General features: G+C 30.2%; 1 protein-coding gene across 7 annotated transcripts in view; it reads left to right on the forward strand.

Moving 5' to 3' along the window:
- LOC107064449 (neurotrimin) overlaps positions 1-13673 on the forward strand; it is a 220798-nt gene that overhangs the window by 156463 nt on the left and 50662 nt on the right. For all 7 annotated transcript variants that reach the window (XM_089174186.1, XM_089174189.1, XM_015317143.2 and 4 more), the window contains one exon: positions 9187-9279. In XM_089174186.1, the coding sequence (XP_089030312.1) occupies positions 9187-9279 (93 nt within the window). The remainder of the gene's footprint in view (positions 1-9186; positions 9280-13673) is intronic.

The raw sequence follows: 13673 nt of genomic DNA on the forward strand, positions 1-13673 counted from the left end.
AAATATAATTATTAAAAAATATAAATACAAATATTATACTCGTATATCGGTGTCCCTAAAGAGATCACAAATATTTGAAAATAACTAGAAAATAAACTGTATAATAATTAAAATAATAATTAGAAATAATAATAAAAAAATAATTAGAATAACAATTAGAAATAATAATTATAATATAATAATTAGAAAAATATAAATAAATTCATGTAAAAAATAAATCTTATTATTATTTCTTTTTTATTTTATCATAACAGTATCAATAAATTTTATTTAATTAAATGTACCGTGCAGTATTACACTTAATATTTCTAAATAAATTAATAAACAATATAAATATTATATTCGATTGTCCAAAAAAAAAAAAGGATAAAATGAGTTCATTCATTCGTAAACTTTTTTAGAGTTTATTCAGTATAAAACATTAAATTGTTTAATTAGAAAGTTTTACAGTACGTACAAACATGTACTTTCTTTATCCCCCTTTTCTCACAGGAAGTTCTCACCTTCCTATTTTCCTTTTCCTCGTCATTCGTACGTTAAGTAAGAGGATAAACTACAATCGACATGGTACGTTCGAGATGTGTTGTTGAAGGACAAAGTGAGGAAGAAGAGAATAGAATAGAGAAGGTTTTCCTCTGTTCAACCTTCTAGCTCGAGGCTTTTCCGTGCAAAACTCGTAGCTCGCGTTTCTGGCTGTAGGAAAGTTCTCACAAGAGAGAAGGCGGGGGGAGGGAGGGAGGGAGGAAGGGAGGGAGGTGTGGCGGGTTTCTTTGGCTCGAAGTTGAAAACTCATTCCTGTTATAGGCGAGCCTTGCATGTTCGAGAAGAACGGAGGGAAGAAACTTACCGTTACTACTTTGTGATCCATATTTTATTTACCTAGCAAAAGAAAGAAATAAAGAAAAGAAGGCCAGAAAACGGGAAATAAATAAGTGGTGGGGAAGGAGGTGGAAGTGTGAAAGGGAAGAAGAAGAAAATAGAACGAAACGGATAGAAAAAAAACAAACAAAATAAGAAATAAAGATAGTAGATATAAACGTGATAGTGTAATAAACGATTTTTTTGTTTTCAAGGATAGATAATTTTACCGTAAAACCATTTCACCACAATCCACCCATTGAGCTAGGATGCTACAGGCAGATCCAATTTTTTAAACTTTTTGTTTTTGTTTTTTAACTTGTCCGTGCTACGAATGGCACCCTCGTTTATTTTCTTCTTTTTATTTTATTTTTGTTGTTGTTTATTTTTTATTTTTTTTTTTTTTTTTTTTTTTTGTAGTGTCGTTTACGTTCAGCACGTACTTCTATTTTTCTTTTTTTTGTTTTCACCTGACATCCTATTTGTGTTTGTTACTCTTGTCTTAAACCTTCACTTGGTTTCTATACCTCGTTTCCCTGTTTCGTTTGTTAGTAATGAATAAGAAGACAAGTAGGATAAAGAGAGAAGGATTAACACAGGAAAGCGTTAAATTAAATTTATGTCTTTGGAGTTCTTTGTAATATACTTTTCTCTAACACCAGAGACTCGTATATTTTTCTAGCGATCGCATAACTTACAACTTTCATTCGTTTTTAGTTTTACGTCGGATATACTAATTGTTCTTTAACTCTTTCTAACGCTCCTGTAATTTTAATGTTGCCTACTCATCAAATGTATACATTTATTTATTTCTATTGTGGCCTTCAGACAGATAGAAATAACTGATGATGATGAAATATATGATAATTTATTAAATTATGATGATGTGATGTTGAGCGTTATTTACAAAAAGTTTACAAAAAAAGTGGCGTAGTTACAAAAATACAGAATACAAAAAAAGTTATGAATATAAGACGGACTGGACTGACTAATAAACTGATAAACTGACTGATAAAATACGCAGACGAATATAACAGACTGAAAGTACGTAGGTTGGAACTTAAATAGTGGCAACTATGTATTCGCAACCGATACAAAAGAGTTACATGTTTGCACCTGTTACTGTTCTTCAAAGTAGTCACCAGCGTTGTGTAGAACCCGTTGCCAGCAATTTGGAAGGCTTGGTATACTGTTAGCAGAGCCTACTCTGTTGATGGTGCAAATGGAGTGGTCTACTACCTGTCGAATCTCTGGAACAGTTCTGAAGCGAATGCCACGATGGGTTCCGCATGAATTGATGGAAATGCAGAAATGGATGCGTTACGACGCTGCTCAGATGCACTTGGAGCGCTATGAGCGCGAATGAGAGGTTTTCTTACGCCGTATCGTAACACTGGATGAGACATAGCAGTAGACCACTCCATTCGCACCATCAACAGAGCAGGCTCTACTGACAGTATACCAAGCCTTCCACATCGCTGGCAACGGGTTCTACACAACGCTGGTGGCTACTTAAAAAAAAGTTTCAACCTACGTATAATTATTAAACTGAGATCTAAGGACTAAGGAACCGATACAGACAAACAGATATACAGACTGATACAGATTAAGAACTGATAGACTAAAGAACTCGAAGATTAAAGACTCTCACATATTTATATCATAAATGAGTAACACACACACACACCCCTTTGGACAAGGAAGGAGATTTTGAACACTATCGATATCAGATCAATAGCAGAAGGATCCTCCCCCATAGTCAACCCATGGGTACAGCTTTTGTTTTTGATAAAGATCGTAGTGAAATCATGCATAACAGAACTTCGTTTTTTTTTAAACATGGAATATCTTTCCTCCCCCCCCCTCCGAATTTCCGAGTGGAGTTTCCTTTCACCAAGATCGATGGCGTATTCAAACAGGAAATAAAATAAATGATGAACTACATATTCATTTTATCGCCTACGCTATTTTTAAATTTTATTAATTTCATTGTTATACAAAAATAATTTCTCTCATATAAGCGCCTGAAGCTTTTTTTTAATAAATTTAAATTATATCGAATATATCGAATAAAAAATTAAATTGTGACTAATAAATAAAAAAGATAATAAAATAAATTGATCAATAAATTTGTGTTTATTGTTTAATTACTTTAACCAGTTAACTGTGATTAACGAGTATACACGTCATAGAAAAGTGGCACGAATTTGTGTATTGAGGAGTATACTCGTCATGCGCATAAGTAGTAACCATTGGTTATTTAAATTGTAATTTTTGAGTAAAATAAAATATAGTCTCAAATTTTAAGAGGTTTAGAATATTTTGAGGCCATGCCGGAATAAAACAAACAAATAAAAAATATAAATAATTTGAGGTGGACATCCCCGTATGCACCGGCATACAGTTAATTAAAAGAATAAATTATAATGTACAATTAATGCTCAAAAATTTGTGAGAAAAATTGTTTAAATAAAAGGTATTAGATTTCAAACAAAAAAAATATTTCATACGTAATAAAACCAGTAATATATAAAACTTTTTAATAAAATATATCTTTTATTTAAAATTTGATAAAAAGAATTGGGTTGTAAAACGCTGAATTTGATTGAAAGGGATGTGCATACATAGAAAAGAATTCGTTGAATCAGAATTTTTTTTTTAAATGGGGCATATATCGATTATTAGTATCATTCGATTTTTGGGTTTATAAAGTTTTCACGAGTAACTATATCATTCGTTAATTGATCATCGTATAACTTTAGAATGCACATAATTAATTTATTAGAAATTTCTTTTTTAAATAAACTATAATTTATCACTTTAAATGAAATAATAAGATATACATGAACTATAAAAAATTGTATAGAAATAGTTAATTGCAATCTTAATTGTGAATCTTGATCCAGATCTAATACGAGGAATAATAAATTATTAACACATGATAATGGATAAAATAAAATAAATGAAAAAGTTAAAAAAATCTTTTTTATCACTGTGACCTAGTTAATTCTAATTAGAAGTAAAACTTTCAATTAGTTTTATTTTAAATTAGTAAATTCGATGGAAATTCAAATGAAATCAAAGATGATTTAAAACATGCGATATAAATGCAACTTTAATTTTAGTTATATTTAAGATACCTAAGTATGCGTATGGCTTTCAGAAGATTTTTACTTCAAATCATTTCAAAAAATGTCACGTTTCCAAAATATATTTTCAAATGGATTCATTTTTATCTATGGAATAAAAAAGAAAGTATGTAGATTATGATTATTACGTTTGTTTGTACGAATGAGATTATTTATTATAATTATCAATTAAATTTATATTTATATTAATAAAATAATAAAATATACTCGTTTGTTAATTTACATTCCTAAATATTTCAATAAATTTGATATTTCCGTCATGTTTTTAATTAATTTGCATACATAATTCTTTTTACAAATAAAATGATTTTTTTACAAGAATCTTTTTATGTTCTAAGTATATATAAAAAATTATTTAATTTTATAATCGTGTGTATTAAAAAAAAAAAATCGAAATTAATAAATTCTATTTTAGTATACTGAAAAATAATATCTCAAAATTATTTAAAAAATAGAAAAAATTAAAAGATTACAATTAACACTTTAAAAAGATTAAAAATGTAACATATGTAAAAATCGTGTGCATCTAATAAAAAAAAAAATTTAAATAATTAAAATCTATTTTAGTATACTGAAAAATAATATCTCAAAGTAATTTAAAAAAAAAAAGGAAGAATTATGAGATTACAATAAACACTTTAAAAACATATGTAAAAATATTTAACATAGATGGGGTTATTGTAATATCATTTTCAAAACTAGATCTTAAAATTCTTAGATAAAGAGAATCCAAAAGTGATATATTATTTTAATTCATGACTTGACGAGTTCATGAAAGGAAATCTCCAAGCTTGACTGTGAACAATTAGGAAGACAGAATAGCTTAATAACAGTGTTACAAATGAATTTCATTTCTTGTTCGCAAAGTAATCATTTCAATTTATTGCACACAGTGCTTTAATAATACACCGTAACAAATGAATTTATTCCTTCCATTCTGAATCATTATTATTCTCTCTCGTCGATTAAAGAGCAAGAAATTTTGGATTAAACGAGTAAAACAATAAAGCTTCTTCTTCCTATCTTTCAATTTATATATTATTAAGAAAAAAAAATAAAAACAAGAATAAATTTGTTCTTTTTAATTTCGTTCAAAATTTCATTTACTGTAGTCCCGTATACACTTAAATTAGTTAAAAGAACGTATCGGAAAACTTGTCGAAGAGTTAGAGGAACGAAATGACTCGGTTAAAATACTCCTTTGGGTTTACAAAGCTATATTAGGCGTAGTTTCTACATCGTGAAACTCGTACTGTCTAATAAACTTATGTTCTCTTGAGAATTTCCGTACATTTGGGAACCATTGAACGATTATAGACGAATAATAAATATTTTATGCAACTTTTAACCATCAAGAGATATATAAAACATTTTATAACATCGACTTAATCTAAAAATATATTTTCAAATAAGTATCTCGAAGAAATCGTAAACGAAACGAATATTTTTTTCTCGCTAAATTTTTGACATATATATACATAAATAGATTTACTTTTAATTTAATTTCTTTCTCTCATTTTCTGTACATTCATGTGAAATTGAAAAAGGGAATTAATAGGAGTAAACACTTAAAGGATTAACATTTGTATATAAAAAGGATTTTATATTTACGAACAAAGTATGCGTATACATCATTAATTTGTTCTGAAAGAAATAAAAAAAAACACACGATAGAAGTGAAACCTTCAGAGAAAACTAAACTTCGAGACATGAATATATCGAAACAATTGAATTGTAATACAGCCCCATCTATTGAAAGAACCTTACAGAACCTAGATAACCTCTAAATAAAAATTTTTAAATTAGTAATAAAAATAATAAAAAAAAAATCGCGATAAAAATTGCGCTATGTGCTAAGTTGGAAAAAATCACGTGAAATGAAATGAAATAAATTTCATTAAAATAAGTTGAGTAGTTTCGGAATTATTAGTGGACAAACATATTGTTACACTGAATTTTTATGTACAGAATTTTATTAATTAATTAATTAATATATAGAATAAAATATATAAAGAATTATATAGAAATTATATATAAAATTAAATATATTGAAATAAATTATATATTGAATTTTATTCATTAATTAATTATTTTTGTTTCATCGATTTCACGTTTTTCAGCTTCACGTTCTTCCGTTTCACGATTTTTAAATTACCCTGATTCTAAAGAAGTTTTCACTTCAAAAAAAAAAGAAAGTATCGAGAGTAGTTTATTAGTTGTTAAAGAATTATGGATTTATACAATTTCGATAGGGAATAGACATGAAAGGAAACAATAAAAAGGGGGATAAGTAATAGGTCGAGAGAAAATACCAAGTCACTGGTAAGAATGGGTGGGGGGTGGTTGTGGAGTGAGACGAGATCGAGAGAAGCAGTTTATATTCGAAGTTCGACAATAAAGCTTTTCTATAAGAGTATACCGTTGCATGTGAAACTGAATAAAACGACAGTTCATAGTCACCAATAAAAATGTAGTTATCCGAGTTGAAGCTTGGACTAAAAATTGAAGAGTTTTGGTAAAAGTTAAAAAGAACCTTTTTAAAAATTCCCATAGATTTATTCGTACATTTAATATGAAAAAAGGAAAAATTAATATGTGTATGTGTGTGAGAGAGAGTAAGAGAGTTTTTCTTTTTTATTATTATTATTATACACGAAGAGTTTTACGAACGTCGAAGCTTTAAAAAGGATAACAACCTATACAATTATACCGAAGGAATTCAATTTCTTCGAAACTCGTTTATCGATGCTTTGATAGAATCTCGCGATTCGATTCTTCCCTAGAATCGATAGAAAAGAAGCGAAGCTACAAATCGTACGTTTCAACGAATTAGTAGTTTGCTTACCCGACGTTTCTCGTTTTAGTAAAAGAAAGAGCAATAAGGATTCCTTTTCGACTGAAGTTCTTTGGTCGAAATTACTCGTACGATTCTTTGAGTACACGGATTTTAATCGAAAAAAAGGAAATAACATTATATATACATATAAGTATATGTATATATACGTCTTATACTAACATATATACGTACATTATGTACACATATATCCATGTGTATATATAGTTAAATGCGTAATATTTTTCACGTGTAATACACAGTTTTAAAACGTCGTATCGCAACACGTATTTGTATCGTTTAACCAGTAAGTTACTTTTCCTTTTCCTACCGCAAATGTAATTAAAATTTTCACTTTACCTTATGTAGAGAAAAGAGGGTATAGTATAGAGAGAAAGCACGGTGTTCCATTGGCTTTTATAAATTTACATTTTCTCGTGCAATCTACTCTAGTCCCTTCTACTCATAACGCAAGTAATTTTCTCCTCTGTCATCTGCGAATGTAATTATCCTCAAATTGCACCGCGGTTCGCATTTATGAGACGCACGAAGTTGTGTAACTATTGGAGAAGCGTCGACACTTGAACATCGTTAAACTCGGGACAAACGGTTTTCATATAATCCTACCGACTTTGGATAATTTCTACGACTTGCATGCACGAAAAGAGGTATATACCTGGTAGTACGTGTGTAGTAAAGACAACTACGACGAGACCCCCGTAGAACTTTTTTTTTCACTTATCGTTATTGCCCCTAGGTAATATCGTACTCTTCTGGCTTCGTGTTTCGCAATAAAACGACTCTCGATAGCTAACGTTAAATTTTGGAGACGAACGAAAAGTTTTTCTCTCTTCTCTATTTTTCTTTTTCCTTCTTTTACCACCCCAGCCCAGCCCAGTCCCCCACTCCTTCAAGCGATTTATCATTTAGCGTATATTCGATGAAATATTACTCGTTCATCGTCACTCTTCGATAAATATAAATACTTTTGAAAATAAGATATACCAAAGAGAAGGTGAAAGAGGGGGAAAAAGTAAATTGGAACTATTTATAAAACAATGAAAAGTTTCTTTCGAATTTTTCAGAACGTTCATCGATGGAAAGAGTTTCCACTCATCCATCGTTCAATTTATCTTACCATTTTTCCTCGTCTTTTCAAAATAACGCAACTATTACAATTCGCATTAATCAACGAAATAAAATGCCAACCGAGTGAAATAAAATACCGACCTATAAATCTTTCTCTTTCTTTCTCTTTTACTTTCCTTTCTTTCTTTCTGAGAATATTTTTGTTCTTTTCTTTTCTTTTTTTTTTTTTTTTTATAACACATTTTCCATCTTATTTCGTGCTACTAATCCTTACGTTGTAGAAAAAGAATTCGAGTGCCTATTAGGAAGAAAGAGAGAGATAGATAAAAGAAAAATCCGTGTTATGCGAAGCTTTAACTATACAACCAAAGTCTTACGAGTTTATAAGTGAAATGTTGAAATTTCACACTTGTCTGAGAATCTCGGTCAGTTTTCGCGTTAAAATTACTGGCTCGTTTGGTGTCTGTATTACGTCACGCTAACGAAACGCTATCCCTAGGGGGAATGATGTACCTGAGGGATGATGTGAACGAAACGGTATCGAGTTGCGTGACTTCCACCCCTCGATGAAAAATATCGCTCGGTTTCATTAGGAACTTTTTATCGAGAAAGCGATTCTTTAAACGCCCACATTTTCCCTTCTTCCCTAACGTTCTTCGCAGCTCTTGTTTTTTCCATAAGAAACAAAAAAATGTCCAAGACAAGATGAAAGTCATTTCTTAACAAAAAAGAAAGAAAAGAATAAAGAAATAAAAAGAAAGTATTAAAAGATAAAATATAATAAATTATAATAATTAATTGTTTATCTTGTTGCCTACTCAATTGATAAAAATTCGTTCAAGTTACCACTTGGCATGCGTCAAGTTACGTGTGCAGCGAGTGTTTTTTCATAAATTGCGCGGGAGTTTGGTCAAAAATTTCTTTTATCTTAATTTTAACGTTTTATTCGATTTATATACTACATATGCATTAAAAAATGCACAATTCATCATATACATAGCTAAGCACTTTGTACACTTCACTGTATAATAATTATACGTTACCAGCATTACACAACAAATCTACTAAATACGTATTTTTACGCGACCCGCGCTCCAGTGACAGACAACGTAAAAATACGTTGCCCGCATGCCAAGTGCTAGAGTGTCATTTTATTTTATTTTTTTTTTTTACAGAATTGAAAGAAGTTAAATGTTTCGATCATAGTGTAACAATCGATCGGTCACAGCATTGTAATTTCACTTTGTCTTCTTTCAGGACGACAACGGTGGAAAAGTTCAGATATACATACGACCTTGGAACATCATCGAACTGTTCGAGATGTATCGTTGGTGGATATCTACAATGACGGTGAGTGATCGAACGATCGAGTTTTTGAAAATCGTTATCGAAAGCTCGAGGATATATCTCTCACGGATATCGTTTTAACGACAAACCTATTTCTATCTCTGTTTTTTTTCTGTCTCTCTCTCTCTCTCTCTAGCTCTCTATCTTTCTCACTTACACGCTATGTCAGCAAATCAGATTCGCGTGGTTGAACCACGTAACGCTTGCTGCCGGTAGGTTTTTGTTGCACAACAGGGCCCAGCCACTGTTGTTATCGTTGTTGTTAAAAGCTGAAATAAATAACCAGACGCGATGGTAGGATGAGGTTGGATGTTTCAGCGGGCAACGTTAATGACACTCGTGTATCCTAAGGTCAGTGTGGAAGAGTCGTGAAACGGACCATTTCGTGTCGAGCTTTTCCTCACTTCTGTTTACTCGTTTTATCTTCAAACTCATCTCCACTTTCTTTGCTTTTTCCATCCCTTTTCTCAAAAATGACTCTAGTCAAGAGCTTTACTCAATCCCCTAAATGCATGTGGTTTTGCAGAATTTGCAAAATAATATTATTCACTACTGCTACTACTGCCAGTAAGAGTGTAATTATATTTAAAACGATTTAAATGTTTTCATTCAATTTAATAATAATAATAATTTTGTAAATACTATATATCTCTAATATTTTATCTTTAATTAGAATATTATCATTCTAAAATTTGTGTAACAATTAGCATGCGGGCAACGTATTTTTACGTTTTTCGCAGTTTACCATTGGAGTGCGGGTCACGTAAAAATACGTATTTGATAGATTTGAGGTGGTTAGCGAATAACGTATAATTATAAAACAGTGAAGTGGACAAAGTACTTATCTATGTATAATATAAATTGTACATTTTTCAATGCATAAGTAATACATAATTCGATTAAGACGAAAAAATAAGATACAAGGAATTTTTGACCAAACTCTCGCGCAATTCACGAAAAAACGTTCGCTGCACGCGTAACTTGAGTACGAAATATACCCGCTTGCCAAGTGTTAATTAAAAATTCGATAATAGCTAATCAAATTTTTAACTAATATTTTTTTTATTTGAAAATATTTTTCAGTTATCGTCAATATAATAAGCGTCAAAGGAATCCAATAAAAACGAAAAAAAAGAAAAATAGAAAAAAACAAATAAGAGAAGAAATAAAGAATTTTTAGCATCGAGTAGAATTTTATAATCGAAAAAAATTGGTTATAGGTGTGGGTAGAATACGAGAACACGCATATACCTAGAGAACCATCGACGGGGTTTGTTTTATCGTACGATCATCAAAACTCTCATCGATTTGTTAGCATCCATTAGACTATACGAACGATGGACGAGACCACGCAAGCTCACACAGCTATTTGGATTACGACTTTTTAGACCTTTCACACTCCTATAACTTGAAATTTAACGATCAGATTTACGATGACATTTACGAGGTCAGTGTACGAGGCGCTTGCGGAGACCGCTTTAATCGCATTTCGTCCATAATCTGTCTGCTGATTCGTTACGGTAGATAACCATAATTAAGTTATACTTAATCGCCCTCAATGTCAAGAAAATGAAATTAAATAGAATTTTTAGAATTTTCCATGTTCCTCTCTCTCTCTCTCTCTCTCTCTTTTGCTTCCTACCATTCTGTCTCTTTTCAAACATTGATCCGGTTAAATTCATTTGTAATATTAATGTCATAAAATTATCATCCAGCACAATAAAAAAGGAAATAAATGGGAACAAAATTTGTATATATCGATTATTTATTAAAAAAATTAATAAATAATAATATAAATAATATTAAAGAGAGAGAGAGAGAGAGAGAAAGAGAAAGGAAAAAATTATTAAATTAACCCTTTGGGTAAATACATTTATTAAAAAATAACTTTGAAATAAACCAGAATGAATTAATTAAATCTCGTCTCAGTTTCAATGGCGTATCAGAACGTCATGTGAATCTTTTCCCAAACAAATGTATGACGTACTGATACGTAAAATATAGCCAAAGGGTTAAAAATAAAAACAAAATAAATAAATGAAAAATAAATTAACACCACGCATGTCAAAATAGAAAAATAAAAAAATATAAACAAATCAACTAATTTCAACACTTTCACCAGTTTTCCTTTTCGTAATTTGTCGCGAGTGTTCGAGTAGGGTTTTCCGCTTGGCGAGGTTTATAGTAGCAAAGAAGACTTTGCTTGCAAACGTATATAGTGAAGAAGGGAAAGGGATGATCAAGAGGGAAAAACCGAGTGAGAAATAGAAAGAGAGAGAGAGAGAGAGACAGAGAGAGTTTCGGCTTGCAATGATTCTCTAAGTGGCCTTCCTCTTCTTCCAACTACTCCTCCTCCAACCAACCCCTTACTTCCTATCTTCCTTTTTCCCTTTAACCTCTTTCCCTTCAGCCCCTTTATTTGCCAGCTTTGTCGATCAATAACGGCTGCCTCTTCCGTGATTCTAAAGCTCTTCGATGCTGGTACAAATGGCAAAAGTACCACCTTTAAGGTGTTACTAACTAACCATGATTGCATTTTTGACATACAACATTGTCACGTGATTCATTTCTTATGACACACGATACGTGTTATCATTCATTCTTCTCCCGGAAACCTTCAATTCACTTCCGAAGATCTAACAGTTTCGTTGGATAACCACATGATTTCTTGTTTCCTTTCTTATCTACCTTTTACCACCCTTCTGACATTCCAATCATTCATTCTGAAATCATTCCATACTTCTTCTTCTTATTTTTTTCGTAATACTTACACGAGGATTTTTTTTACTGACAACACCATTTCATTCTTACTTACGTTCTTACAGATATCCTTTTCCCCCTTTTCGCGGACTAATCAGTGACATTGGTCCTGAGAAAATCCTATGATAGCGTAGAGCTTTTTCTCTGAGAAAAGGAAACGGGGTAAAATTTCCTCGTATATTCTGCTCTTAAGCTCAACGTTTTCGACGCTTGCTTTCTTTACGATAATACCAAGGACACCCATAGAATAAGCGTGATTGCATCTCTTTTTCTTTTCTTTAATATTCTTTTTTCTTCTTTTTTTGAAAATGAGATTGTTTGTTGAGATGATTCATTTTTATTTATTGAAATATATTTAATATTATTTTTAATCAACATTATATTAATAATAAAATATCTCTAATTGTATTTAAAATATTTATTTCCAATTTTTTTGTATGTATGTTGTATAATATTAAAAAAAATTAAGTAGGTAATTAAACATTTTTTAAGGATAATTGAACGATTAATAATTTGATATTTAAAGGATCGTTTTAATCCGCTTTGCATTTCATTTCGGTTTTTTTTTTAATTCGAAATAAATTTTATAATATTTTCTAACAATTTGTTTTATTAAAAATCTCATGCATGTAATATAATCGCGAAGAAAATTGAGTACTTAATTAAATGTCAAAGACAATGAATAATATAATGTTTACGGTTCGTTTATATCAAAATTGGATTTCATTTAAATTTGATTTTTTGTGAATTAAAGTCAATTTTAATTTATGGAACTTATGTAGAACGTCTTTTATATTCTCATCAAAAAGAGAAATTAAATGAATATTAAATTAAATAAATGTTGTTAAAGAAGTATGAATAATGAGTAATATAAAAATGCATCAAGATTCGTTTGCATCAAGATTAGATTTTATTGAAATTTGAATTTTCGAAAATATCTTTTAATTTGTCATTTTGATAAACTTTTCAAATTGTTGTTTAATTAAGAAGAGATTGAGAGTAGTTGATTAAACTTTGTTAAGGACGAGTGAACGATGAATAATATAATGTGTACGGTTCGTTTGTTACCAAATCACCCTGATCAGCCATGTTAACGATGCGTCGCGGTAACGCAGATTGCGTTTATATAAGACAAGGATAATGATATTAGTTTAAGTAATTCCTTCTCCTTGTAAGAAAGTAATCAGAATCCTAATTGCACATTTCAAGTAACATCTCCTATTAATAAGTTCGTTCCAATAAATCTTATCAATTTAAAAAAACAAAAAAAAAAAGAAAGTATTAAGGATAGAACGGCACATTTTTTTTTATAAACAATTCAACGATAAATTGTCATTGAAAAAAATAAAAAAATTTTCTTAATCAATCTATTTTTTATTGTTCCCCCCCCCCTAAAAAAATGATACTTAAATCTTAATAAAAGAGACAGAATTACAACGAAATTGCTCGCACGTTTCTCATGAATATTAATGAAATTTTCGAACAATACACCGAGGTGTTGATTAATATAGTCATCTATATAATATTAAAAAATATCGATGAATAATAATTTAACGTGTAATTCAATGCCAAGAGAAAGAAAAAGAAAAAAAAAAAACAAAAAAAAAAGAAAAGAATAAATATAATACAAATATCAT

The sequence above is a fragment of the Polistes dominula genome, unplaced genomic scaffold, assembly GCF_049000335.1.
Source record: "Polistes dominula isolate Pdom_NZ unplaced genomic scaffold, Pdom_raw_medaka contig_482, whole genome shotgun sequence".
Taxonomy (NCBI): Eukaryota; Metazoa; Arthropoda; class Insecta; order Hymenoptera; family Vespidae; genus Polistes; species Polistes dominula.